Here is a 26,185-nt window from a genome sequence, read left to right on the forward strand (position 1 = left end):
CTTGCGTTATCAGATAACATTAAACCATATCATTGACCTTTCTTAGTATCTGCGGTAACCATAAGTCATAAACCCGTAGAGGTCCTTCATGCCAAGAAAATGTCTTTTTAACAAGCTAATACCCTCGACAGTTTTTAAATACTGCAATTTCTCGAAGAATGAGATTTCTTAGCCTACAGAAGTACTCAATAATTCTTCTAATCTGCCGTGGTTGTCACGTACAGTCATTTGTACAGAACTAGATAGCATATGATGTAAAAACCGTTAGCACTAATACATCCGAGTTCGTTTGGTATATAGACGAATCGATGCTGAATGAATCTATAACATAGATAAGGGGTCAACCATCGGGCACTTACTTCTTCCGCCATTGATTGTTTTGATATCCTCTTTTGATAGCCGATGACTATTCCTGTGGTGAGAATTAATTTACTTTCATCATTCATTTATCGAAGTAAGTATCTTCATGTCATTCGTGTAAAATCATGCGTGACATTGCGCGGATGTAATTTCCTGGCGGAGCAGCATTGCGATGCCATGACAACCAGATGTTTTAAGGGGGATAAATTTTATACTTCATGCGGTTAGTGAGATAACACCTTCTCATCACCATTGTAGAATCACCAATATTTTTCTGCGAAATTCAAACTCTACTTGGAAAAGCCATGAGGAGAGTACTGTAGTAAATAATGATATGGAGCCGAGTTTAACTTGACTTTGTGGGTTATTTTAATACAGCAGTACTTTTCTGAAGAGAATGATCTTTCCGAAATCTGGCAAACATCGAGAACAGCGCATTTTGCGACTCTATTCCAATGTTATCAAAAGGCCAATAGCAAGCTATGAATGACGCCATTGTTCACGGGTTGTGAATATTTCGCGCAGTCGTCGGTGCAAAATGTAGAGTATGTGACGGAAGACCGAATTTAACAAGAGGAGTCCTGCATCCATCTCATGAAAATGCAATTAACTACAGAACGGGGAAGACATATATAGTTATCCCAGGCACCTTGAAGGTGATGTTTAAACTTCAACGTTTGCAACAGGAATTTTCGGCAATGCATTGCCAGAATGTTAGCAAAGCAAAAGTAGTTCATATGACGTCACTTGCAGGAGTCGGTCATAAAAAAATCGATAAATTTCATGAATATTAATAGAAACACAGAAACTCCAATCATAAGTTACCCACAGACCTTTGCGAGCGGTTCGTCGCATTGATACTTATAAGCTACCTGGCTGGCGTCTTATACTTCCACATTGCAGAGTGAATGTCTGTTTCCTGAACATAGCGCAAAGTGTGCTAAGATCTTTCAGGGGGAGTAATACCGTGAGCGACGGTTACGCGCCAACCTGTGTGCGTGTGGTTTGTAGAACCGTTTCATAGCGAGGATAACTTGCACTGGGGATGATTCAGTGGAAGGGAAACAGGTCGACACGGAAAGGTATCCTACGAAGAAGACAGCTTTTAGCGGCATGCCTGGTTCTCTCCTCCGGAGTATGTGCACTTGCATCGAACACGACTTCGACAGAGGCGAGGGATTTGTACTTCGCCGCTCTGTTTCCATTCACATCCACTGGCGAAGAGAGCAAGATAGCGTGGGGCGTGAAAGTGGCTATTAATTTGGCACTTCAGCACGTCAATAATAGTACACAAATACTTAATGGCTATCGACTGAATATGGAATCCTATGACACAAAGGTAAGTTTCAATCGCTGGACATCACAATTATACGTACTACATATGATTGAATTTTCCCAATAAAAACATTTATCAGTTGAAAATATTTGTTTCAATTAAACCATTTTGCAGTAAAGCAGACTGCAGTTTTTCTGTTAAATTTAAGACCGCATTTTGAACTTTAATACGAAATGCTGTGATTGTGAACACAAGACAGCTTGCGGCCTTTCACCTGCACGGTGTGCGTTTGCACCGATTTCACAATCGTCGGTCTTTGTGCGGACTAACAACTGGAGTTTTCAGCGGCCCCATTGATCCTCTTCAACCGCTCAAGGCCATAATCATCGGAAGTAAAGATAATGCTGATGAAACAGCGACGGCGGTGACGTGCACGATTTGTTGTCGGTTCCATGGCGAGTGAAAAGCGACATTGGCGATACGTCGTTTCAAATACCGGTTGAAAATACATCCTCTTTGAAGCTTTCATTGCTGTTTTTCCGCGATATTTGATACTGATGCGTACAGATTGAAGGAAAGAACCCACGGCATTTAGCGGGTTTAAATCAATGCAAACTCTGAAATCAATACACGTGAAGACCGATATGATATATGCTCTGTGTAAAGACTGTATGAGCTGCTTAAAGGGAACATGTTTAATGTATGAGAATTATATAGCCTGATTTTGCTTCGAATAAGATTCGGAAAAAAAAACTACTACGTATATGAGACATGAAAACAGAAAATAAAGCAGACAAAATTAAACAAGCGTCAACATTAATGTACTAACTTTATTGAACCTTGGAACAAATTCAAAATGGAAATTTCCATACCTGCCGCATTTTTTCTGCTGTCACCTTTCGAAAAAGTTGTAATAGAGAGATGATCTGAAAAGAATAAACAAAATTAATATTTCGAACATCTTGATGGACTATTAGTTCGACCTACTGAACCACCAAGCCGTCGAATAGATGCCATTCAGGTCGATATTAAGCATCGCCTTGAAGATTTTATCAATGACGTGCTTGCTAATCTCTTGCGGCAAAATGCTTAACGATGGTAGAACATGGAGCTAAACAGGTAGCTATTGCGAGTGTATGCGCTACAAAAACCGCCAGTGTTAATATCAGCAGTCAAAACGTACAATGTAATGATGCCGTGCCAGCTTTCAGACGAACATAGAGTATTATTTGCTGATCGGTGACATCTGCTGGTATAGCTGAGCTCAGAAATCTAATATGTTTTCAATTATTGTCTGGGTCATGTATGGCACAATGAAATATTCATTTTAAAATTAAGCCCTGACAAACCGTATAAAAATGAAAGCGGGTTTTATCATGTTTTGTCAGACTCGGACTCAATATTTATTTTTATCAACGCCATGTGTAGCTCGCTATACGCGTAATGTGATACCGACTGGAATCAGTGTTGGGAATTCATTTTACTTCAAAAGTTCATGCCTTGAGCAAAATGGCATTGCATGACTAGCGAGGCAACTTTCTATACGATGTTGACAGAAATGCGTTACGGCAGCCACTTTGTAACAATATTTTCAGTGTGGATATTTACTGTGTCAGTTAATGGCAGTGTAACAGAAGGGTGGATATGATAAAAAGAGATGTATATGTGCCAGTGTCTCTATAATTTCGCTAGGTCGAATCCTTAGAGTACTGCCCACGTATTGTCATTTGAAGCAATGCCCTGTTTCTTTTAGCTCGCCTCGGTCGTTTTTCTGTCGCGCGGCAAGCGAAACATCAAGTCGTAAACAATGATGGCAAAATTATATATTAACACCATATATCAAACACCGCGACAAATAATCCGGTAAATTCACCACGTTATGTCAAAAATTGGCAAACTCCATCAATTTCCTATTAGCTTACTCCCATGATGGAGCAATCATAATAAAATACTCAAATTACATTACAGTTTGCCATAACGGGATTCATTTTAATCTCATACAATGATGAAAGTATTCTCGATGGTCCTGAAAAATAATAACATAGATCATTTTGATGGCAGTCCTACAGCAACGGAACAAGAATCAGTATTTCGCGGAGCCTTCACATATTTTCTTTCCCATAGATTTTTTTCTTAAATATATCTTTCATCTACACAGATTTTCAATATCTTGGAGACACAATGTCATGCGATTCATCGCGAGTCAGTACGCCAGAGAGCAAACGATGATAGCTTTCCAACACATTATTTATTATGTTTAGCGTTTTATTGCAGTGTTGTCCTTATATTAAAAGTAGCCGGGTAAATTAAGAAAGTAGACGGGTGGACTGCGAGGGAGCGAAGCGACCGAGCGGCGAGTGAGCGTAGCGAACGAGGGGGGAGAGCGCGAGAGGGGGTGTCCCCCTCTCGCAAGGCGAAAAATGAAATTTTGGAGTGAAATGGTGTTCTCTAGTGGCATCTGAGGTGACAATTAGCTGAGACTGAAACAGTACGTTTGTTGTGTGTCTTAGACGTGGCTCACATACAAAAAATCAAACAAACATGATTTTTGTTTTGTTTGTATTATTTATGACACACATATGGTTTTATTTGCCGTGAAGATGTAACATTTAATCTTAAATCACCCGCTGTCTGCTCATTTCATTGCTCATTTCCCATTCTTCATTACCACATAGTAGTTTCCCCAAAACCCTCAACTCATTCTATTCTAATCACAACAAATTCGCTTTGTTAAGCAAAACATCGGTAAGATAATTCACTGTTACAGTGTTCGCATTTACGAAAAAAAATGCGTATATAGAAAACTCATAACAATGAAAAAATGCGTAGAGTCGATCAATGCGTAATAATATTACGCATTGGATTGAGTCCTACCCATTGTTTCATTGTTATGAGTTTTCTATACGCAAACGAATAGTAAAATGTTTGCGAAAGCACTCTCCGCGACTGAGCTTAGGCGACAACCAGACGAGATGAGTGCCCGCTTAACATTAAATTTGTTGCAACATTTCTGTCAATCATTCATTTTGTGTGGAAAGTTTCGGATTCTCTGAGTGTAGTCTGAAAAATCGGCATCGTCGAGTCCGAGGCACGTTACCATGTCAGCTGTGCCTATGAACTTACTACGTTGCTAATTTTCAGGCTAGCGATAGTTTCTGAAACTTATGACACAAAGTGAGTGATTGACAGAAATGTTGCAACAAATTAAATGCAAACCGCGCACGATCATCGCGTCTCGCTGTCCCCAAATTTGATCAAAGCAGATATGCAGCATGGCGTCGGGAGGAAACAACTCTATTTTCTTTCAAATTTGCTCCACGAGTCCGTGAAAAAAATGATTCAGAGGGTCCATCGAAATACACTGTCGCCAGTGTCGGGCAACCCAACACGGAGAACATGGAGAGGCGCAGTGAATTTTTTTTGCCGGAATCCACGACGTATTGTCCAACAGGGGATCAGCGCCACGGTGAAGCCGTGAGCCGTGACGATGATGCGCCCGTCGGCAACGGTCAGCAACAAACATGCCTGTGACCGTGGATTCTATAATCAATGAAAAAAATACCCATTCAAATAAATAGTTGCTTCTAAAAAAATCAGTTCTAGCTCATTTTTTTTAAATCTAGAAAATGCGTCGGTGTTGCTCTGAGAATAACTTGACTTGTTGAGAAGATCATACTCGTAGTGACCGTGACGTTGGCAGCCAGCGCGGCGGCGGAAAACTAGCTGCACTGCAGTCTAATAAACTTCGAATCGTCGATCAAAATCACATCTTTTCGGCGCTTTTTTCTCACAAATTCAGCGAAATTGAAGTTTTTCATTCATAAACTAAATATAATTTTTGGAATTAAGTATACCTTTCGAACGGGCTTTCTTCGGGAAAAAATATTCCATCGGCAAGGTGCCAGTGGTCGACGCCACATTTCTTTTTGACGCCATCGCTAAAAATCATGACCTAAGATGACCTTCATACTAATCAAACCAATTACACTGCTCGTAACAAAGACAACACCATAGGCGCGTCCATCAGCCAATCACACTATTTAACAAATAAAAGATCGGGCTCAAAAAGCCACAAACGGGTATTTAGAAACTGTTTTATGTTTGTGCAGTTCCATGCGGGGAAAGGGGTCGCGAAACTGCTAATCGTACGTGTGCCGTCTAACAGTGGCAGTGCAATCCCGAAATTACAGGTCTATAAAAATAATAGAATGACGTTAAAAGTAGCCGGAAAAAATAGAAAACAGCCGGGTTATTTACCCGGCACCCGGCTTCTAAGGACAACACTGTATTGATGTACCACGCGACGTTAGTATATTGCGCGTTTAACATCAACTACTCCAATAAAATACGACTTAGCTTAACGTACTGATCAAGCGCATAAACAAATTAATGTGTTAAGTGACAAAGCTTTGAAATTCTGGTTATACGTAATGACAAGTTTCCGCGTTGAACATTCACAAGTTTGGGTGGCGCTATTGTTTGGAAAAAATGGACAATTTTGTTTTAATAGTGCGATGTCATTTTATACCGTGGTTTGCATAACCTCAATCATTCCTAAAGCTAAGTATGTGTCTTCAATCGCATTAAGTTTTATTTCCTTGATGAAATTGACGATTATCACAGGAGATTGTTCGACGTTTTGCCAACGGTGACTGCTTCTCGAAATTCCGTAAATTTTCTGTATCACGGTGAATGCAATTTTCATGGCACGTGTAATTTCTGTGTGATTATGACGTACACATTCGATACTTGTATGCCTCTAATATAGTGTGACATGTTCAACTGCTGGTTCAATGAACTCTCTATTTCAGTGATACTAAAACAAATCCTTCAACTTTCAGCATAAGTGCCAAACTTTACATCCCGAAGACGAAACTAGTAATTGGCATTTAGATGTTCCAATTCCTACACAATTATGCCAAAACTTAAAATCCATAAAAAGAAGGCATAACGTAACCTTACTGTAACATGTTCAAGGATATAAATTTGGATTTGATTTTTTACATAAAAATTCTGCCGAACAGTCTTAACATTAAGACGTTCTTGCTATAGTGTTTTGCGTTTCAATTTTAAGTAGTTTATTTTGAGATAACATCATTCTTGTGCTTCTGAATTTACGGCTGCCAATACATCTGTAAACGTCAGTATATTGTACAGCGAGGGTTTAGTAAGAACCTGTACCATGCATTATCAAAATTAAATTGGTCCATGATAACTTGAGAAGGTATTCCATTACATACAAAGACAAAGCTACATTTATCAGAAGTTTATCCCAGTTTGGTTATTCATCGTGTATTTTGGACAGCAGATGTCTTAGCGCCCGCCTTCATTCATAAAAGCACCATGTTTTTACCATCACCAGGGTATATATTTTCGTTTGTTTTCTTCCTCAAAAAACACATGACAATTGTGCCGTCCAATTCCCTGGAGGTCAAAGGTTAAGGTAACGTTGATTAATTGTCATCTGAATGACTCACGATTGCCCCGCCAGCAACGCACTTGTACTTCAATTTAATGTTTGAGCTGTTGTATGAAACAAGCAATAACGTTTAATTCGTAGCAGCCTAGTCCAGTGGTCGTGCCTGAGGTAACCTGTGTAAGGCTGCTGTACCCAATGACGTATTTACCAGATCAAATTGTTCAGCACAGGAAAATGAATTAGACGGGCCAACATTAACGCCCAATAAAAATTCTTATACAGCTTAAATAGCTTTGTACTGAAACGTAGTTCAGATTGATGTCATAGCAACATATAAATATCGCCAAGTTACATCATTCAGGAATATTCAAAATGCCTTTATATGAAGACCATGCAGCGCATAAGGAAAAAAGCTGTCAATAAGACTATTTTACTATAATTGAAGAATTATTAAATGTCATCCACAGTAAGATACACACTGACATCCTTTAAGTACTTCAAAAACTCTTGGGAAGCAGGATGGTATATTTATTTCCTGAACTGTTCAGCAACTGTCTTAAGAGCATTATCATGTCAATGGAATGGCCGTCAACGTCGTACTGAAGTATGTCATCAGAGACTCTGTGAACAGCAGGCTGCGTCAATGAATTACTCTTTATGTATCAATTAAAGCGTATACAGTCACCTGTAATCTAATGATGCCCATATATGGTCAAAGGGGTTTTCCTTTGTATTCAAAATACCCATGTGAGGGCGCTGTTTTTAAAAAGCGGCCATCCGCTTAAAATCTGTGATTGGTTGGATTTTCTCTTTCCATGGTAACTGTGGCAAAATTGGAACAGGTGACAGTATACCTTTAAGCCGTCTACATTCATAGACATAAAGCTCATTAGTGTGCAAATACAGTACAGTCCACGCAGAACCCGTCACTGGTGCGGGAACAATGCCCGCATAAAAAGTGCATTGTGCGCGCACGAAACGAGCATCATTGCCAGCAGTATGCGGGCAGATAAAGTGCAGTGTGCCCGCAGTGTGCGGGCACGATTCGCGCATCGTCACTGTGCGGGCATTGTTGCAATGTGAGGCACATTCACACCTTGACCTTGAATGTATGGCTGAGTTGAACGCTGTTGCATGAGAATGTAAGTTGTAAGAGTTTCATTCTTGTGGACAAAAATTGCAACAAGTGGACGTACAAGCGGCTACTGTAGTGCTGGGTTTTGTCATCGGCTCAGCCGAACTTTGACCCATTGCTGATAGGGTGGGAGTTGCGACGTTTACTGTCATTTACAAATACTAGTACGATTTTAGGCCGGGGTAAAGTGAAAACTCTTTACGTACAATGCATGATCTGTTACTGTGAAATTGTTACTCTGACTTGGTGCGCTGTGAAGATCGAGTCCGATCGAAAATTATCGAATTTCTCAAATAAAGATGACATCACTGGTCGTGAGACGTGGTGTTGAAGAAACTGAGTGAGGCTGTGATGGTGACGATAGGTACATGTAAGTTGTTGCCATAACCGTATAACGCATCGTAGAAGACAAGTCAACACAACAATAAAAATTCTTGATCTGTTTTCTATTTTTCAAAATGTGTACTTTATAACAGGAAGACGATTTATCATGGCAGAAGTGAATGCCTGTGAACTTGAATCACTTTAGTCTATACGAGCTCATATTCTTTTTTTCAATTGTCAAAAAAGACGATTTAGAACTAAAAATGCTGAACTTCTGTGACAGTTTCACGGCTTTCTTCCTCTTTTTCATGCCTAATCGTAATCGGTACACTCATTTTCGGTTCACATTATCATGTTTATGCCATACAATTAAATGAAAGGAGGTCAGAAATTACGTTTCGTTGCTTACTCCCCTGTAGCGCGTCATACTTTCTCGATAATCGCGGTCCCTCTATCACAATGATATTACCGGTATGTACATGCAGGTGAGGTTGTTTTGTGTGACGCCTGGAAAGACCAAAATTCTACAAGACGCATACTCTTATATGGTTTGGTTTTTCCTTTCGATGTACGGAACGATTGAACTGAGAAGCACAAAAATCGCGAATGAGGTTCTGCTTCGTAACCTGTCCTCGTAAATTTCAATGATTTCACAAGCCGAACGTCTCTATCAGCATTTTTTCTAGCCAACTATCACTATTAGTGGCACAAATAAAATGATTAATGTGAGTGGAGTAAACTGACCATGTTCGTAAGTAAAACTTGAATTTTCTCCACAGACATGAAAACAAAATATTCGTTTTGGGCGACAGCGCTCGACTTGTTTTCTTGCCGATCATGCCGAAATCTCAATGAAGTTTTGATACGTTCCTCGGATATTCCGTACGAAAAATATTAAATGGACAACATGGTAGTCGATGTAGAGAAAGTCATGATCATCATACTGCCAACGCAATCATACAAACTACGGTGACGCCGCGTAATTTTTCATCGCCACCGGTGCTTCACGATAAAGTCCAACATTAAAATTTGTTTCCCGGGTCATTACGACCATCTGAAAAAAAAAACTACAAAAAAATACGGCTTCTGCTTATATTTTACATATGAGCTAATACCCGATAAGGTATTTGTCAAATTGTTCCCATGCACTCCGAATGAAATCGGGGCCAAAAATCTTGAAAAAATATCACGTCTTTTTTGTGATAATGTCAGACAATACCATGCCAAAAAAGTCCGATATTCAAAAACTGTTCCAACCCAAACATTTACTATTTTTAGTGACGAAAACTAAAACACTGTGCCAGTTTCTGATAGTATTTTCCGTTCGAGTCGACACCTGACGAACCGAATTTCAAATGTTTCCCGCCCCCAACTATTTGCTGCAGAAAAATATGTCTTTTTCATGTCGTGTTTTACGTTGATCAAATCAAACTCTGTAAAATACGCGCGGTGCAGTGTGTTCTAAATCGTACTCCGACTCTGAACGTTATTAGTATATCACAGTGAAGTCTATTACGTCACCACAGGTCTTCAGTGTCGTTTTATTTTGTGACAGACAGTCGTTCGGGCGACGACATTTCCTCCACATCGAATAATACATTGAGGTACCAGAAGAACGACATTGTGAACAAAAGCTTGGGGCCGAAACGGGAAGAGTTGCCCGGGAAACACGTCAAATTTTGCTACACTGTCGTCCAGATGACCTTGAAGACTTGACGTGGGTTGCAATCGCCACCCAGAGCAGACATTGTCCTCGGCCTATTCAATAGCGTCTACGCACTAATCAGCATGATCAGGCGATGGGTCACAAAGGTCATCGAAGTATGCAACAATTTACAGTAAAGATTCGCGTCGGCATGATTGTTTAAATAATTGCGATCACATTGCTGGTGTATACTATCAAGTTTGGAAACACTTGTAAAGGAATAAATATTTTTTTTTTACAAAAATAATTTCGTAATTTTTTGAAGAAATCATAAATCCACGAACTTAACGTTTCGAATCTGCAAGTGGGTTATTGTTTAGATGAACTCAACCACGCTGAAACATGGGTACTCTTACCATTGGCGGCATTTTCCCCACTGCCAACTTCAGTCATAACTTCAGTGCAATGGGTAGTCGTAACGAAAGAACGATGTCGCTTCTGGCATCAACGTGTCAAAGAACGCGACATTTTAGTGTTGAAGTAAAGCAGACGTATCACTACTTGTAGAAACACTAACGTACTGGATGTTTTTGATAATGCATGCTGGTATCAGCCTTGATCCACGGATACATCAGCACCAAAAATTCTCTAACTTTCCGAGGTTCGTGTTACAGTCGGTACGATTTCAAAATACTTGCGATTAAATCGTTGTTTGACGCAGTTTTAAATGTCGACAATGCATTTGACTATTCAAAAACTAAAAAAAAATAAAGTCAATGTGCCACATAACAAGTTGGCCTTTTAAGGGCCACCAAATTTGAAGAAGGAATTACGAGTAAAAGTTTGGAATAAATGAGACTCACACACGGATTTCAAAGATAATGTTTTTATTTCCACCCCCTAAAAATTAAAAAATCTGAACCGGCGATTGTCTGAATATTACACCTGATTAAAACTGCCATGAAAAGTTTTGGTCGGGGCGCTAACGCGGAGATGTATGACACCAATTTTCACCATTCGGAGAACTTCTGGAAATGTATTGTTTATGACACATTCTCCACGGGTTATGCGATTTATTGAAGAACATGTTCGTCGTCTTTGAGTTTGCAGAATTGAATTACGTTGACAGTATATAGCCTTGATATGTATGGGAAAATGTATGGTGCATTTTTACTCAGACAATGACAACTTTTGAGGTAATTTTGCTATTTCCATCATTTTATATGACTCGAATCTTTGGTTCAAAGTGAAAGTTCGGCATGTAAAATGTTTTATTGAACGAGACCTCATCGGTCAACAGTCAATGGCCTATACGTCGCATGGTCGCTATGGAAACCAGCAGTTTCCAAGAATAGCAGGCGAATTCCTCGAAGCATTATGCTCCCGTGGGACTTTATCGGACCACGGTCCCACAGAGGGCTTTCAATTCGACAAATTGGAATTATTCACGTTTTTTATCTGTCACTTCTGAACGTCAAATACATGTTGACCACGAAATTACTTCAGTCAAGTCACTTCAATTTGTAAATTTTGGTACATTTACATTTCAATGTATGTTTGACTCGTCACGAAACAAAGGTCGCAGTTCTGGTCCAAGGACATTCACGCAGGGGACACTATCGACTCAAGTCTACCCCGAAAATTTTGAACGTTTTTTAAAGCCGATAGACGCAAGTTGCTGTGAAGACCAGCAGCCCAAAACTGACAGAAAGAGTCTCAGATTTAATAGTATGTATCGCATCGATATAACTTTTTAAAAAAAATGTTATGCTTTTAACTTTCTACACTAAACTGGAGGGACGGTACATCGTAATACAATACAGGACCTGTATAAATGTTTAGAACTTCTGTCGTCATATTTCCCGGTCGGATAAAGCCGCCTGCTTTAATTCACCGAAGCCTAGAATTGTATTTTACACGATGACTACATTCGGGCTTAGCGGTAGCCATATTTGCTTGGAAATGCCCAATCGGACAGGGCATGCACTTTGCAGTCTGGATACTTTCGCGACTTATAGGTCATTTTGGAACTGGGTTTTCTCGTTTCACATTCTGGCATCTCAGTGCCTGGTTTAGTCGTAGAGTGTACTACTGACCCTCTTTTAACACAGTGCATGCGTGATGGCTCAGATATTTTTGAAAAGGGACAAGCACCGGACAGACCGCGGATGTAGTTTTGTACGTGACATCCATGGACCACGGTCCCTCTACAAAACTCGGACTTGGCATCTCAGCAAAATGGTTCGCCGATTCGGCTACCTTCGAAACTTCAGTTCGATTTTTTTTGCGACAAACACGGCAGAATTAGCACGAAAAATCAGTAAGCCGATGAAAACACTTGCATTTTCCTACGCCATCACCGCTGACTTTACTTCAGTATGATAGTGACTCTATATTGCTAACTGCAGTGTCTACTATAGACAGTCGGATCCAGAGCAAAGTCGTTCGTGTAATCGTAAAAAGTTCAGGACAAAAATACAAGCTGTTGATTTCAAAAACAAATTTTATTTCGATGCTGGTTGTTATTTCCTGGGCGCTCTCGTTTCCTTACCTGTGTAAAAAGGATGCGTAGTTTCAAATACAACAAATTGACCGGGCAACAATTCAAAACTTGTTATTCTTCACCCTCCCTAATATAAAATGGTTTACAATCTGGTTCTTCTATGTATCAGGTTTCGCAATCATGCTTTAGTTCATGTATGATGTCTACTATACGGCAAATGACGAACGAATTCATTCAGAAAATTCCCCTGGCATATTGCATAACAATGTGGTCTGTGCCTGTGATATTACTAATACGTATCATGAACTTTATTTATTGTAAATGGCCACAATAATGTTCACTTGTTGCAATTTTTCACAAAGCACGTCCAACCATGGTCTACACGTCCGTGTTCCAACCTTAGACCACGATCCGTGAGAGGTCTAGTGTCGAGGTCCAGCAGAGTTTGAGGTAGATTTCTTCAGAGCTGTACGCATACTGTACGCATGTGATAATATCTTACTGTGACCTGTCTACGACTAAGATTTTTTTATGGATTTTAGAGTTGCCCTAGGCAGACAAAGAGAGTTTGGAGCTGGTTTTAGGACTCAAGATTATTCAGTTACTCCCAGCCGCCGCTATTTCAGTTAGGCAAGTGTAGCAATGTTGTCACCGACAACTACCTCTGGGCACACATTTTTTGAGTTCAATACCCGCATCGTGCGGGCACATTTTGTCCAGTGCTGGCACAGTGCCCGTAAAGTGCTCGCACAGTGCTCGTAAAATGCTGGCACTTCACACCCAATTGTGCTGGCATAATGCGCTTAGAGTGCTGGCATTGTGCTCGCAAAATGCGAGCACAATGACAGGTTCTGCGTGGACTGTACTGTATGATGTGGATAACCCCAGTACAGCATTTTCATTGAAATGCGTCACCTGTTTTCGAGGAGACATGAAAGGTGATCACTGAGAAATATGGGACGACTTTTTGGGTTCAAAAATCTTGAAGATGGAGATAAATAGCTATCTGCGTTGAGGTGAGAGGCAAATCTACGATGGCGATTGTTATAAATGATGGAACGTGCATAACGGTCCATATGTTTCAGCATGCGTACATGCTATACAAATAGGCTGGCCCGGCGTATGTGGTATAATCGTCCGTGTAATATCAGCATAGTGTTTCTAGCCCTAACGGCTTTCAAAATACTACGTAATAAAACAACAATACACCATTAACCAACATCTGTGACATGCTAGCATTCTTAATTTTATTCGTTGCAGTCGTTTGACGATCTAGAGTAATATTTTACAGTGTGAGATCGCTCAACCGCGATTTATAGGCTACAAGATTGAATTTGAAACGCTCACTTATGTCGCCATTAAACTGTCCAGAGTCTTTCTAGAAGCTTGCAAATTATCCCGCTTAAAAAATTAAAAAACATGCACATTGTCACGTGACATGTAATAAACGAAAATTGTCATGATTTTGAATTGTATAATAGTTTGCCATACTGACTAAACGATGTAGACAAACTTTGTCTTCAAACTTGAAATATTTGCTCCAGCTGTGATGTGACCACTATGAAAAGTTGCGCTTCCATAATATCTCGATACGTTATGGGTGTTGCTTGGCAACAAGAGCACATTTTTTAATTCACACATGCTGTATTTATTGTCAACCAACCAAGCCTCAAAAGCTGTTCTCAGTCTCGTGTGATCTTCCTGTGCTTTCTTTTAACTTAACACTGCTGAAAGGGAAACGCTGCATCAAGAAAACGCACAATTTCATTTTTTTCTCTGATCGACTATTCTAATTGATTTGTCTGTATGTTACTTGGCGTTAACAATTGCCCATTTTATAGCAAGTTCATTGAATGTATGCGATATTCACAGCAATACATTTCCTAATTGATATTGACCTTGCGCGACACAGCTGCCATGATATGCTAATTGTCAAGAACAGATCAAACACGTTTAATTACGAAGATCGATAATACAGCCGTATCGCCCAGATGAATTCATGAAAGAGACAATGGCGAGAGATCTCATAATATTGATTGAAAGGAGAAATTTTAGTTTCAGTCAACATATCAATTACAGACTCGTGACACATCTCGTGAATGAAACTTGAACCCTTTGTGGGCAGTTTTTCCTTAATTTGACGGTACACTTTGCTTGATTAAGTCCGGCAAGATATTATCTGACAAACAGAAGCAGTCATTTAGCTAATCGTACCAGTATTATGTTCCATTCACCATGGAGATAAAAGCAAAACTATTACCGTAGTTTAGACGAGTTACTTAGAATAATTGTTTCATTATTGATTAAAGCGTTTAACGGCCGTAATCCTAAGCAAAGCCAAAGTGAAGGACGGAATTCTGGAGCAGTAATCCTCTTCAGATCAGCCGCTGATAATCTCTCTACATCCCTATGTGTTATACATGAGGCGATATCATTTAAGGTTGACATAAGTGAGTTTGACGGGGGGCGGGGGTTGCGAAATACCAAAATACACTGACTAATCATATAGAAGAAATTTGACCTCACCGTTAAGGTAGAATGCGCCTCGGGCACAGATATTCGGACGGGCTCTCAAAGTTTTACAACCCCTTTTGGTTTAGCACCTGTGGGGCTCATTTTGAAGCTTATGGAGCAAGTAAAGTTTTCACCGTCTAAGTTTTGTCCATATTGAGTTAACACGTGTTTGACGACCATGTTGAATTTCTAGCGTCGGTAATATTGGGCTGCTTGTCTCTCTGGTGCCAATTTTTGCGCGGTGAAGCCTGATTTGTATTCTTGAATTCAAAAGGGAGTGATTTAAAGTTCCCTAAAGGAAATGTTGAGCAAAATTTTAAGTCTTTCAATTTCCAGGCGATTACTTCTTTAAAACAGAAGGGAAATATATGGACAAGTTCGTTCCCGGAGCTGAGGTTAGGAAAATCAAAGGTAAAGGGAGTGATAGTCCACAAAATGATATGTCTTGCCTGTATGGGATGGAATTGTAATGACACAGTGTAGTGTTTCACTCATTTATTCAGAAAGTGGAACTAACTCTCAAGCGATCATCTTTCTTGGAAATTGACGTTTCTTCTGAAAGCGATGCAGCACATATAGGGATAGCTTGATTCGGAGAAGTGGGGGCTGCTTTTTAAGGGTGCTTTCTCAAATTACAGGGTAGTGGGATCAGAAAATCAGTCTCATGTATAAAATAGAGGGAAAAACCAATTTGTGCAAAATATATCTGTTGTGTGAAGCCTGAGAGTTTAACGTTTAAGAATACTCATCAACATCACACAGTATCGATTGCTGGCTTTCGAATGGTTCGGTGGCAAATCAAATATCTTCATATAATAAAGGTACGAAGTGCATCATGGCAGACAAAGAAAAACTAGTAGAATAACCATCGGCAAATATGTTTGGTGTTAAAATATACGACAAACAGAAATCAGCTCACATTTGTGGCTTTAGCTTTCTGCAAAGTCGCGCCAGTAATTTCGTGGTTGCTTAGAGCTCACTTATTTATTTATTTATTTATTTATTTATTTTTTATTTATTCATTAATTTATTATAATAATTAATTTATTTGTTTGTTTTTTTGTTTGCTTGTTTATCGATTGTTTTATCGATTTATTGTTATTTTATATCGTTTTATATTTTTAATATTTATTGTATTAGGCAATTCATTCGGCCAAAATACAAAACAAGCAGCAAAGGAGCAAAAAAACTCGTAATCTTATACATTTGTTAGCTACAGTATGTCTGAAATCAGATGTCGGCATTACATAGTATACGTATTTGATACAATTTTCCGTCCATATTTTCATCAGCTTTTATCTCATCATAAATGCATTAAATTTATACACTTTTGTTGCAGGATAGATGAATTATTCTGCCATAATGGTATTATCTGAAGGCTTTCACAGTCATAAATATACTTTAACTCTCTAATATGAGATCTTTTACTGTCAAAAGCAGACGGGATTCGCAGTGTAAGCTGCACCTATAAATAACACCAGCTAAAGATTGTGCCACTGAAAAATAACATTTTGTCAAACAAAAGGGATTCTAGCTGTTCCCAAAAATTTTATCACATCCGTAGAACAAGTGAATAAGAACGCCTTCCATGTTGTAACATGAGATATAGTTTCAACCTGTGGAACATGACATGTGATGCAGTTTCGTTTCTAGGGTAGATAATTAAAAGTACAGCAAAATGCACTGCACTGTGCTCAATTTGTGTTATGAAGAAAAGTTAATACGATTGAAACTACTTGGGATGATTGGATCTTCATATTTTTTCAAATTTCTCAAAAGTGCTAGGTGCCCTATAGCTGAATATTGCAATATTGCAAATTACTCATAAAAACAAGTGTGTAACTTGCAAAGACAAGCAGATGAGCTTACATTTGCAGATCAAGCGGACATTCCTTCTCCATCTTATTATCTCAAATTAGTTCCAATCGTGTTAACTGTTTCGGCCATCTGAATTATTTACAGAGTCTGTGTCTCAGCTGAGAATAACGGAGGTTTCAGGAATGAAGCGACTTCCTCAGGTGATTCAAAATTGCACATAGAGGATATATTTTTATCGAGAATTCTTTGGGTCAACGTACGCGCGCGTGTGTATACAGATCTAGTTAGAGCAGGCCTCGAGGGATACATGTTCTATTTTACAATCAATCGCAAGTAGGGGCAACGTTTTTCAATTTTTCAGCGGGAATCTATCTCATGACTTTGGTCAAGTACCCATCTAGTGATGAAATCGTAGTCTGAAACCACTCGCTGCACTCCCTACTTTAAAAAGTGGTAACTCTTGAGTCGAATAAAGCACACACATATACATACATTACCTTATACCTTATACATTAGCACACATTACATCTAACACATTCCTTAGGTGCTGTGAATATTGCTTAAATGGTGTCAAATAGCCAAAGCAAAGTTCTGGCCTCCAGCTGATTCACCGAGGGTGAAAAATAGGAGACTCATGCTTAGCTGATGCAACTCTGTACATTAATACAGTATCCTAGCGGGCATGACTGTATTGAATCATCGCTGATTTCAGCTGTACTCAGTATGCCCACTGATCTTCCGGTGTGCCAAAGTCGGTTTCTCCGTGCCCGCGCTTCGCTTCGTTGTACTTTATGCTTAAAGCTATCACCAACACTACCGACGTCAATCGCTGCAATTGTTTTTTTGAGATAACGTTATATCATCTGCATAACACGGCGAACCGAGCAAATGCGATGGTCCGATCTAATTGAAAGATGATATCATACCTTTTTTATCCAAACCGTTATCTTTGATCGTCTCTCGGAGGACGAAAATTGTAAACGGCCAGGACGACACTTTTAATGATATGCTTGCGCGCCATTTACAGGTGAAATACGAATAAGAGGAGACGTTTCTGATAATAATGTTATTTATCGTAAGATTAGTGTTACCAGAGAAATTGTATTGATGCGTACACAGACTTGATCAATGGTGGGTGCGTTTTACCGCAAATTATGCAAATTCTTGATGGCCGAGCACATATTGTCATGGACCATTAGACAAACCGTTCTTCTCCTCAAATATGTCAGTATTACAAGGGATATATTTATCCCTGAGGTTTATCTGGAGATGTATTCAACAGTTGGGATGTGATTGGCAGACTATCTGTTGCTGTCTACTTAAATTATGATCTAAAGCACCAACAATGAGAGACGTTGTTCAAACAATGTTGTGTTCACGGCTCTTTCCGCTGTTTCCATGGCATTCCGAGCCACATTCAATAAAGCGCCTGAATACAGCGAAATGTCACGATTTCCCCGGTATTAAATGTATTCACAGACACACGATCTGTAGTGTTTATGAAACATTCTATCTTGGCGGAATATGTACTATGTAATTCCGGAGCTCAAAATATACAAATCCAGTGTTTCCACCGGCCTCTCTGCACGCGACAACATGTCTCTGTTTTCTTTAATTTCTGGTTGTCGAGTAGTGAAAACAATTGGAATTGACGTCATATGGAAAGGCAGACGACAAACTATAGACAATCAGAGTTGAGAGCGCGGGCTTGAGTCAATACAGTACAGGCTGTATGCAACATCATGTGCGTGTTTGCTTTTAAATTAACGGAGCTGAGTGCGTAGCTGATATGGAAGAACAATTCATGTATTTCAGGGCGTTTAGCTATTTTCATCTTGGTGCACTGATGAGTCTAACAGTTGAGTCCTGGTAGAGCCACATACAATGATGGTGATTTTAACGAGAGAAACGCTCTGTTCCTTATAATGGAACACATTTCACTTTATGCATTATTGAATGACATGCACTTGAACAGCAGCTAATATTAAAAAAGGGATTCCAATGGGTAACACTTCGATGCATCTAATATATTTGACGACCCAGGCGTGTATCTGTAGCACGGCACTGTTTCTACATAAACGTGTCAATAGGATAAAACTGTCATTCACGCGGTCCTATGGAATGGGAATTTTTTGAAGTAATAGCAATAATGCATACTCATGTAACAAATGCATTTTTCGTAAATCTGCATTAAAAACATGATGGCAAAATTTTCGAAACTTGTGCTATCGACAAAAGGAATATCCCAAGCAACCGATGCGTAAATAGAATATATATACATTTAATCTCTTCGATATCAACTTTACTGGATGCTGAAAAACACTCCCACCTGAACCGTTTGTTGGCACTACAAATTTCTTGCATTATCCTTAAGTGTTTTATCCTATCTCGGTCTTTAAAAGCGACACATGTGGTCATTTCAAGCTTCTGTCGATAAAATTTGCCTGTGAATAGATCTCACAACGGTTTTTAGAAAGGCACTGTGACGCAGGTGACACTTTCTATTCACAATGAGTGCAACACCTTGTGATTGTATCAGCATTTTGCCGGAAAACGTCTTTTTGATCATTTTCTATCCAGTGAAATTTCCGACGCTGCCCATTTTTCGGATGATTAGCGGGCGCCTTTGAAGTTTGGCCGACAATTTGGTTTTTGACGCTTTCATCCTCGGGGAAATCGATCACAGCGATGGCTATTGTTTGTGTTAAAATACCATAACTGCCCTGTGAAAGGATTTAATTAATCTTTCTTATTTGATACGTTTTGGACAATGTAGGAGTGTATTAACCTCGTACACAGGACAATACCAGATTATTAAATTCCCTGAAATATCACTATAATACAATTTAAAGCAGAGACATTTGCACGCGCCAAATCAGACAATACCCGCTCGTCTACGCTGTTTGATGACTCAATTAGAAACATTAGTAGAAAATTCTACTGTATTATTTTTGTGAGAATATTTTTTCAGATATGGTAAACCTGGAATTGGTGACCATTTTGGATTTAAACAATTTGTATATTTGAGATTATTTGTTTCTGTAATCCAAAACATATATCACTCTTCTAAGCTCTTTTTTCTTGCTCATATCAAAGAGAATACGTTGAATATTTTTGTAGGAAATCGTCAGCTCAGGTTTAAAAATTCGCTTCCGAGGTGAGCAAGCTGAACAACATCATAACTAATTCTATCTGTCAACTGCCGTTAAGGTAAAACGCACCTCTGGGACAGACATTCGGACTCTCAAACTTTTACAATTCTCTTCTGATATACCACATATGGGGGTTCGTTTTAAAGCCCTTGGTGAAAGAAAACTTTTCACCGGCTTAGTTTTTCGAAAATCGAAAATTTTATTTTTCTCCATAGAGTTAACACAAGGATGGCGGCCATTTTGAATTTCTAATATCGGTAAATCTTGGGTAATTTGTTTCTCTAGTACCAAAATTTGCACGTTGACCCCCTATTTTTATTCTTGATTTTGAAAGAGAATGATTGAAAAATTCCTTGAGGAAAGTTTGAGCAAAAGTTTAAGTCTTTCACTCTCGAGGTGCATACTACCTTAAAGCTTCTTGAATGAAAAAAATCATTTAGTACCTATTATCATTTTTATGAAACGGCACCGACCATTGACGCCGACCAACTCATTTGTACATTGTAGAATGGTCTTTGTGAGAAGTATTGATCAGATCTTAAATAGCAGTGAAATATGACAGTCAGCATTTGGTATGAAAGGCGAGTAAAATGAATGTGTCAAACAGTAACATCAAGAAATGTGTTATTACCTTCTACCCCTAATACACCTTTTTTCACCGATACAAATTCCTGAAACAAATTATGCTGTTCTTGATATGAAGTCATTTAAGTGTGTGTAACCCGTAATTTTGTCCGAAGATAATAATATCGAGACGTCGGAAGCAATTCCGACAACGATGTCGGAAGTTGTCAAATTATATTGACTCTCAAGGATATTGCAAGAGACAAACAATATCCCCAATTAATTCATCCTACTTTCCAGGTCTTCAAACATCATTGAAATCAATGAAAAATTACCTTTACCTGGTTGTGTTACCAATTCCGTGTTTATACAATGTGGTTTTTCGACCGCTTAGAGCATTTCCTAACATAGACACACCTACATGTATTTCGAATAACCCGCAGACTTAAATTAAAAGTGACGTATAAAGATGAGCAATCTCAAAGCGGCAAAAGACAAGTATGCGTGAATGTCTCATTGGTGTTGATGTGTCTGTCTGAATATCTCAACTCCTCTAATAGCATTCGTAGTAACATGTAATAAAATTGGACAGAATCAGGCCGCTGTACGTGCAAGGCAAGTCGAACGGTAATTAATTGATGAAATCATGATGAACTTTTTTTACGATGCTTTGACTTTATTTGCCCGTTATCATCGTTTTGAAAGAATTCCTAGATTCCTTACTTCGCAGCTCTTTTAGTAAGAACGTTCAAATTGACAAAAACGCGATGTCTCTTCCTACGAAAAACAGCTAGCTACACGGGTTAAATCAATTACGTTGACCTGATGATATTAACTTTGGCAAACTAACGAAATTCCCGGTAATGTAGCCCCGTGGCTATAATTCAATAGTGTAAAGACGTAGCCGAAATGGTGACTCTCTACCTCGTGTAACCTCTGTCAGCCAGCACCGCGAAGGAGCTTAAAGTCATTACTCACGAAAGTAGGACGCAGAGAAAATTGTTGCGTGTGTGTCACGTACATTGTGACTCCTCTATTACAACTCTATAGTCGGTTGAGTGTGTACTAAAGATAACTTGCCTTGACAACGATTGTTATCAACAGCTGTTAGCGTGTTCTGTCTGAGTGTAGGTAACGCTTTTGAAATAATGATATCAAAAATCAATCATACTGACAGCACGTACGCTTGTTAACATGTGGCAATTCGAAATGTTTTTTTCCAAATAAACCAACTGAGACATACGTGTACGTAAATGCTTATGCTTTAGGTGCAGTTTCTACTTTCAAGACTGCAAAACTCAGGTAATACATAAACATTATTTGTCATAAGAATACTATTTATGACTATACTATAACCAAAAGCCATAGTGGTTGTTTAGAAACATAGGAGAAGAACATGAAGCTTTCATGAAATGAAAGCCACTTCTTGTCAGGCGGAAAGAGGAAAAGGTCGTCTTTGACACTGTTAAGATAGGCTTGCAGATGATGTAATATCCATATTGATACACTTTTATACTGGTTCCATGTACTCATCTTTTCCTTTCAGTGTGACATGGCGGAAGGTACAAAAGCACTGTTTGAGGCAATGGCTGAAGGTCCCCCTAAGCTGATGATACTTGGTGGTATATGTTCAGATGTAACGGCGCCGGTAGCTGAAGCAGTGCTGTGGTGGAACATGATCCAGGTATGGTTTGTTGGTCGTGAGGGGCGAGGGGGAGGCAATGCAGGTATGATGGGGTTCTGGTATCGTCATGTGGAAAATAACGAAATGACCTCTTTGAGGGGAGCACGTTTTCATACTGAGGGAGATAATGAGTTGAGTGGATCTTTATTTGTTTGGCAAGGTCAGTGGTTAACTGTAAAGGTTGTGAGGTAGTGATAATTTTAGGACTAACAGTGAAGTATTCATCTTTTCAGAGGGAATAAAGAAAAAGGAAGAAAGAAATTGGAAAATACTGAAAATAATGAAATAAAAAATCTAAATGCGTTCGTACAGATGTAGAATACCGACGGTCAAATAATGTTAAGTTCAAATAATGTTAAGTTAATGACCAACTAGAGAGACAAAATTGAATATATTAATTAATCGTTTTCCTGTTATTTTTATTATTTCAATTTGCGTCTTTTGTCGTCTGCTTGTTCATCCACATAGCTTCTACAGTGTAGTATTTTCTTTACTTTTTTCAAAATTTTTTTTCCGTATTCCTTTATCAGTTCATCACTTAACCGTCAGACATCATAAATGTTTCATGCCATAAGGATCATTTTATGATCAATTTGTTGTCATTTTGGTCATTTTGTTCTTAATTTAGAAAGTGCAACATCTTTTCACGAGTATTTCTCCTTCCTTCCGAGTCAGTGTTGTCGCAATAGACATATAAGTGTAAATTTAAATCTATTTAAGATTGTCTTTACAGCGTCGATTATAACGTTTGTCTACTGACTTGTTCTCAATATTTTTTCCATCTTACAGCGTCCTAGCCTATTTCATCAATATTTCAATTTTGATAATTTGCAGTTGTCCTATGCGAACACGGAGCCGTTTTTATCAGAACGAGAGAAGTACCCAACATTTTTCCGCACAGTTCCATCAGAGACTGACTTCAATCCAGCCAAGCTGAAGTTACTTGATCATTTCAACTGGACACGTGTTGCTACAATCCATCAAGATACACCAAGATTTTCTATGGTTAGTTATAATAATGGTACTCTTTTCACAGCACATGCGGAAAGGTCTGCTGTCGAGCTTTCTGTTGAGAGGTGAACCAAGCAAATGTAAAAATTGTCAAGAGAAATATCACTTTTGATGACTTCCTTTGTGTTAATTGACCGAAGTTGTCGATCCTACTCCTCAAAGATGGCCATGAATACAATTAAGCTGATAGTAAGATTAATATGTTACCCTGAATAAACTCTCGGAGGAGAGGAAAGGCTCGTGCAAAATGAAAAATCCCTCTAAATTACAGAGCTCAAAGCCAGAGAGGTCTATAAATAATAGAATAATGGAACACTTAACAGGCGATCTCATACCTCGGAGAGTAAGAAAAACCTATCAAGATTTCAATTTCAAATAATGTGATTGAACAGCTTTGATTTTGCTCCGCCGCTTATTCATTAGACTGTGACACTATTTCAAGACGTGCCAGTTGCATCGGATAGTATTCAAATTATGGCTTACTAGTATTAGGACGTATTTTTTCCTGAAGATTGCAACAATCAAGAAACGGAGGCGTAAAAGGCAGCCATGACCTTCGCTGAAAACCTCGCAGCATCGTCGGAAAAAGATGTTGAATATAGCCATACGGGTATATTAGACGCATTGTCGGTCGCATGACCATCAAAACAGCGATCGATGAATGCACTCTCGACTCGATCTCAAATAAACTCAGGAGCTAACAGATCTTGTTAGAGGTGTGCAAGTCATATCAATTATAGCATTTTGATTTCAAATGTATGCAATTATCCGTAGGCTCACAGTAAATTATCAAGTGCCTTGGAAAGCGTCGGTAAAAAGCTGATATTAGTGGCAAGCTTCACTGAAGATCCAGAAAAAGCGGTAAAGGATGTAAAGGTGAGCTTTGTAATCGTGTATGTCTAAACTGAAAGTAAACCCTTCAGGGTATTATTAGAAAACTTGAAATGGTGTTTAATTTCACACATGCTTACGGTTGGTAACGTCAAGATTTTCTTGAAAGCTTTGTCGTCCATCTTCTCTTGCCATGCAGTTCCATCTTGTTAAAATATAGACTCTAGGGCAAGTAGTGAAAAAAAACACATTTTGCATTATTTTCTTTCAACAGGACTCCGGAGCACGCATTATTCTCGGGTATTTTGACGAAAGGATGGCACGCCGAATTTTCTGCCAGGTAAGCTGTTAAATAGATTACAAACGACATATCTAATGGAAATTTAACAGTTATTCATTAAATAACTCAGGAAACAAATTTGCCCCGTGGTTTCTATAAAAAGGTAGGCCTAATACTTTATTTAGGCAAATGTTCACGTAGGTCTTCATAAATACAAATTATTTTTGAGGAAGACTGTTAGTGCAACAAACACAAACGAGCTGCTGTGACATCGAAAAAGAGGGTACTAAAGAAAGTTTCAGCCGAGTCGTGTTCATTGTATTGGAGTCCCTCAATAACATGCATTAGTGTGCTAGATAACGCTGATCATGATTATGGATCGAGACAAGTTCGTCTTCAAATAACAATGGACAATTTTTCTTGTTTAGCCTTTGTATATTTTGTGGGCATCAATCATGCTAGAATGAGCAGAGGAGATATTTAATGAAGATCTAATCGTAAAAGTTGGAAGACTTTTACAGTGATCCATAAATGTTCAATTGCTTACCATAAACAACACGCCAAAATTATGACCTTCCTTATTTTTGTTCGCCAATCTCTCATGGGAAGTGACTTCTTCGTCATGGATATTAATTTGTGTGTGTTCAAATACCCAATCTTTCAAAGCGCCCGTACATTTAATTGATTGTACGGAAAATTCTTAACGGAAACATTTTGTTGCACTGGGCCAATTTCAGGAACATAATGCTATACAAAGATGATCGCCACCGTTTGTACTTACATCAGGCGAGTTTACATTTCTAAATTTTGACAGCTTTATGTGACTTACCGGTTTGCCTGGACCATTCCTTCTCATCATTTTAGTCTGGTCAAAACTGCTTAAAGTTTCGACTTACGTCCTGGCTAGACTTCTAGATTCAAAGCATAAACATTTTATTCAAAAAACGGATTTGTTTCAGTTTTTACATGGAGTAAATTCTCAGACGCTGTAATTAAAAAACATTACGCACCAGAACAGTAAATTCTCGACATTCAACTTATCTTTTGATGCCGTGAAGTACCCTTGTGTCTTTAAAGTTTATTTCCACTCAAATCTCTCTGGAATCGACGATTACTAAGCGTTTTCACCAAACCTATAGTACAAATCAATGCGTCGATTGCTTCCATGTGTTAATCATGGTCATTATATCATTCTTCAACTACATTTGCTCTTTTCATTTCAATAACGCAATAAATTGCTTGTTTATTGTTTGCACGATCAACCATGGGCCAAATCGCAAATATTTCTGAGGGGTACTGGGAATTACATTTAGTGCTTTCTTTTTTCTGTGTCTCAAGAAAACGTGGTCTTACAGTAACATTTCGACCATATATTGAGTAAGTTTCGTGTGTCTAAATGATGTAAATTTGCAGACAGTAGAAAGTCAACCTAAGGAAAATCAATAGGCAGCGACCTATTGCAAAAAGGGGTAGTCTTCAATCCCTGGTTTTCGGATAATTAGTTCTTGTTTAATTAAATAATTACATGGTGTTAACCAGTTGTTTTCCATTCATATTTTTATCAAATTAATCAATATGCTTTTAGATAAAGCTAATAAGTGACCTGCCCTTTTAGTAAATCATGGGTAGCTGTAGTGAAATCCTCGGAGAAAACAATTTCTACTATACT

The 26,185-nt window shown here is 38.7% G+C and overlaps 1 protein-coding gene across 1 annotated transcript in view; it reads left to right on the top strand.

Annotated features, from left to right (window-relative positions):
• The first annotated feature begins 1,200 nt into the window (after nucleotides 1-1,200).
• Nucleotides 1,201-26,185, top strand: part of LOC139140749 (gamma-aminobutyric acid type B receptor subunit 2-like) — a 36,237-nt gene continuing 11,252 nt past the window's right edge. Inside the window, exons 1-5 of the mRNA XM_070710143.1 lie at nucleotides 1,201-1,699; nucleotides 22,257-22,394; nucleotides 23,229-23,399; nucleotides 24,180-24,281; nucleotides 24,511-24,576. Of these exons, the coding sequence (XP_070566244.1) occupies nucleotides 1,406-1,699; nucleotides 22,257-22,394; nucleotides 23,229-23,399; nucleotides 24,180-24,281; nucleotides 24,511-24,576 (771 nt within the window). The 5' untranslated portion in view covers nucleotides 1,201-1,405. The remainder of the gene's footprint in view (nucleotides 1,700-22,256; nucleotides 22,395-23,228; nucleotides 23,400-24,179; nucleotides 24,282-24,510; nucleotides 24,577-26,185) is intronic.

The sequence above is a fragment of the Ptychodera flava genome, chromosome 9 (assembly GCF_041260155.1).
Source record: "Ptychodera flava strain L36383 chromosome 9, AS_Pfla_20210202, whole genome shotgun sequence".
In the NCBI taxonomy this organism is placed as follows: Eukaryota; Metazoa; Hemichordata; class Enteropneusta; family Ptychoderidae; genus Ptychodera; species Ptychodera flava.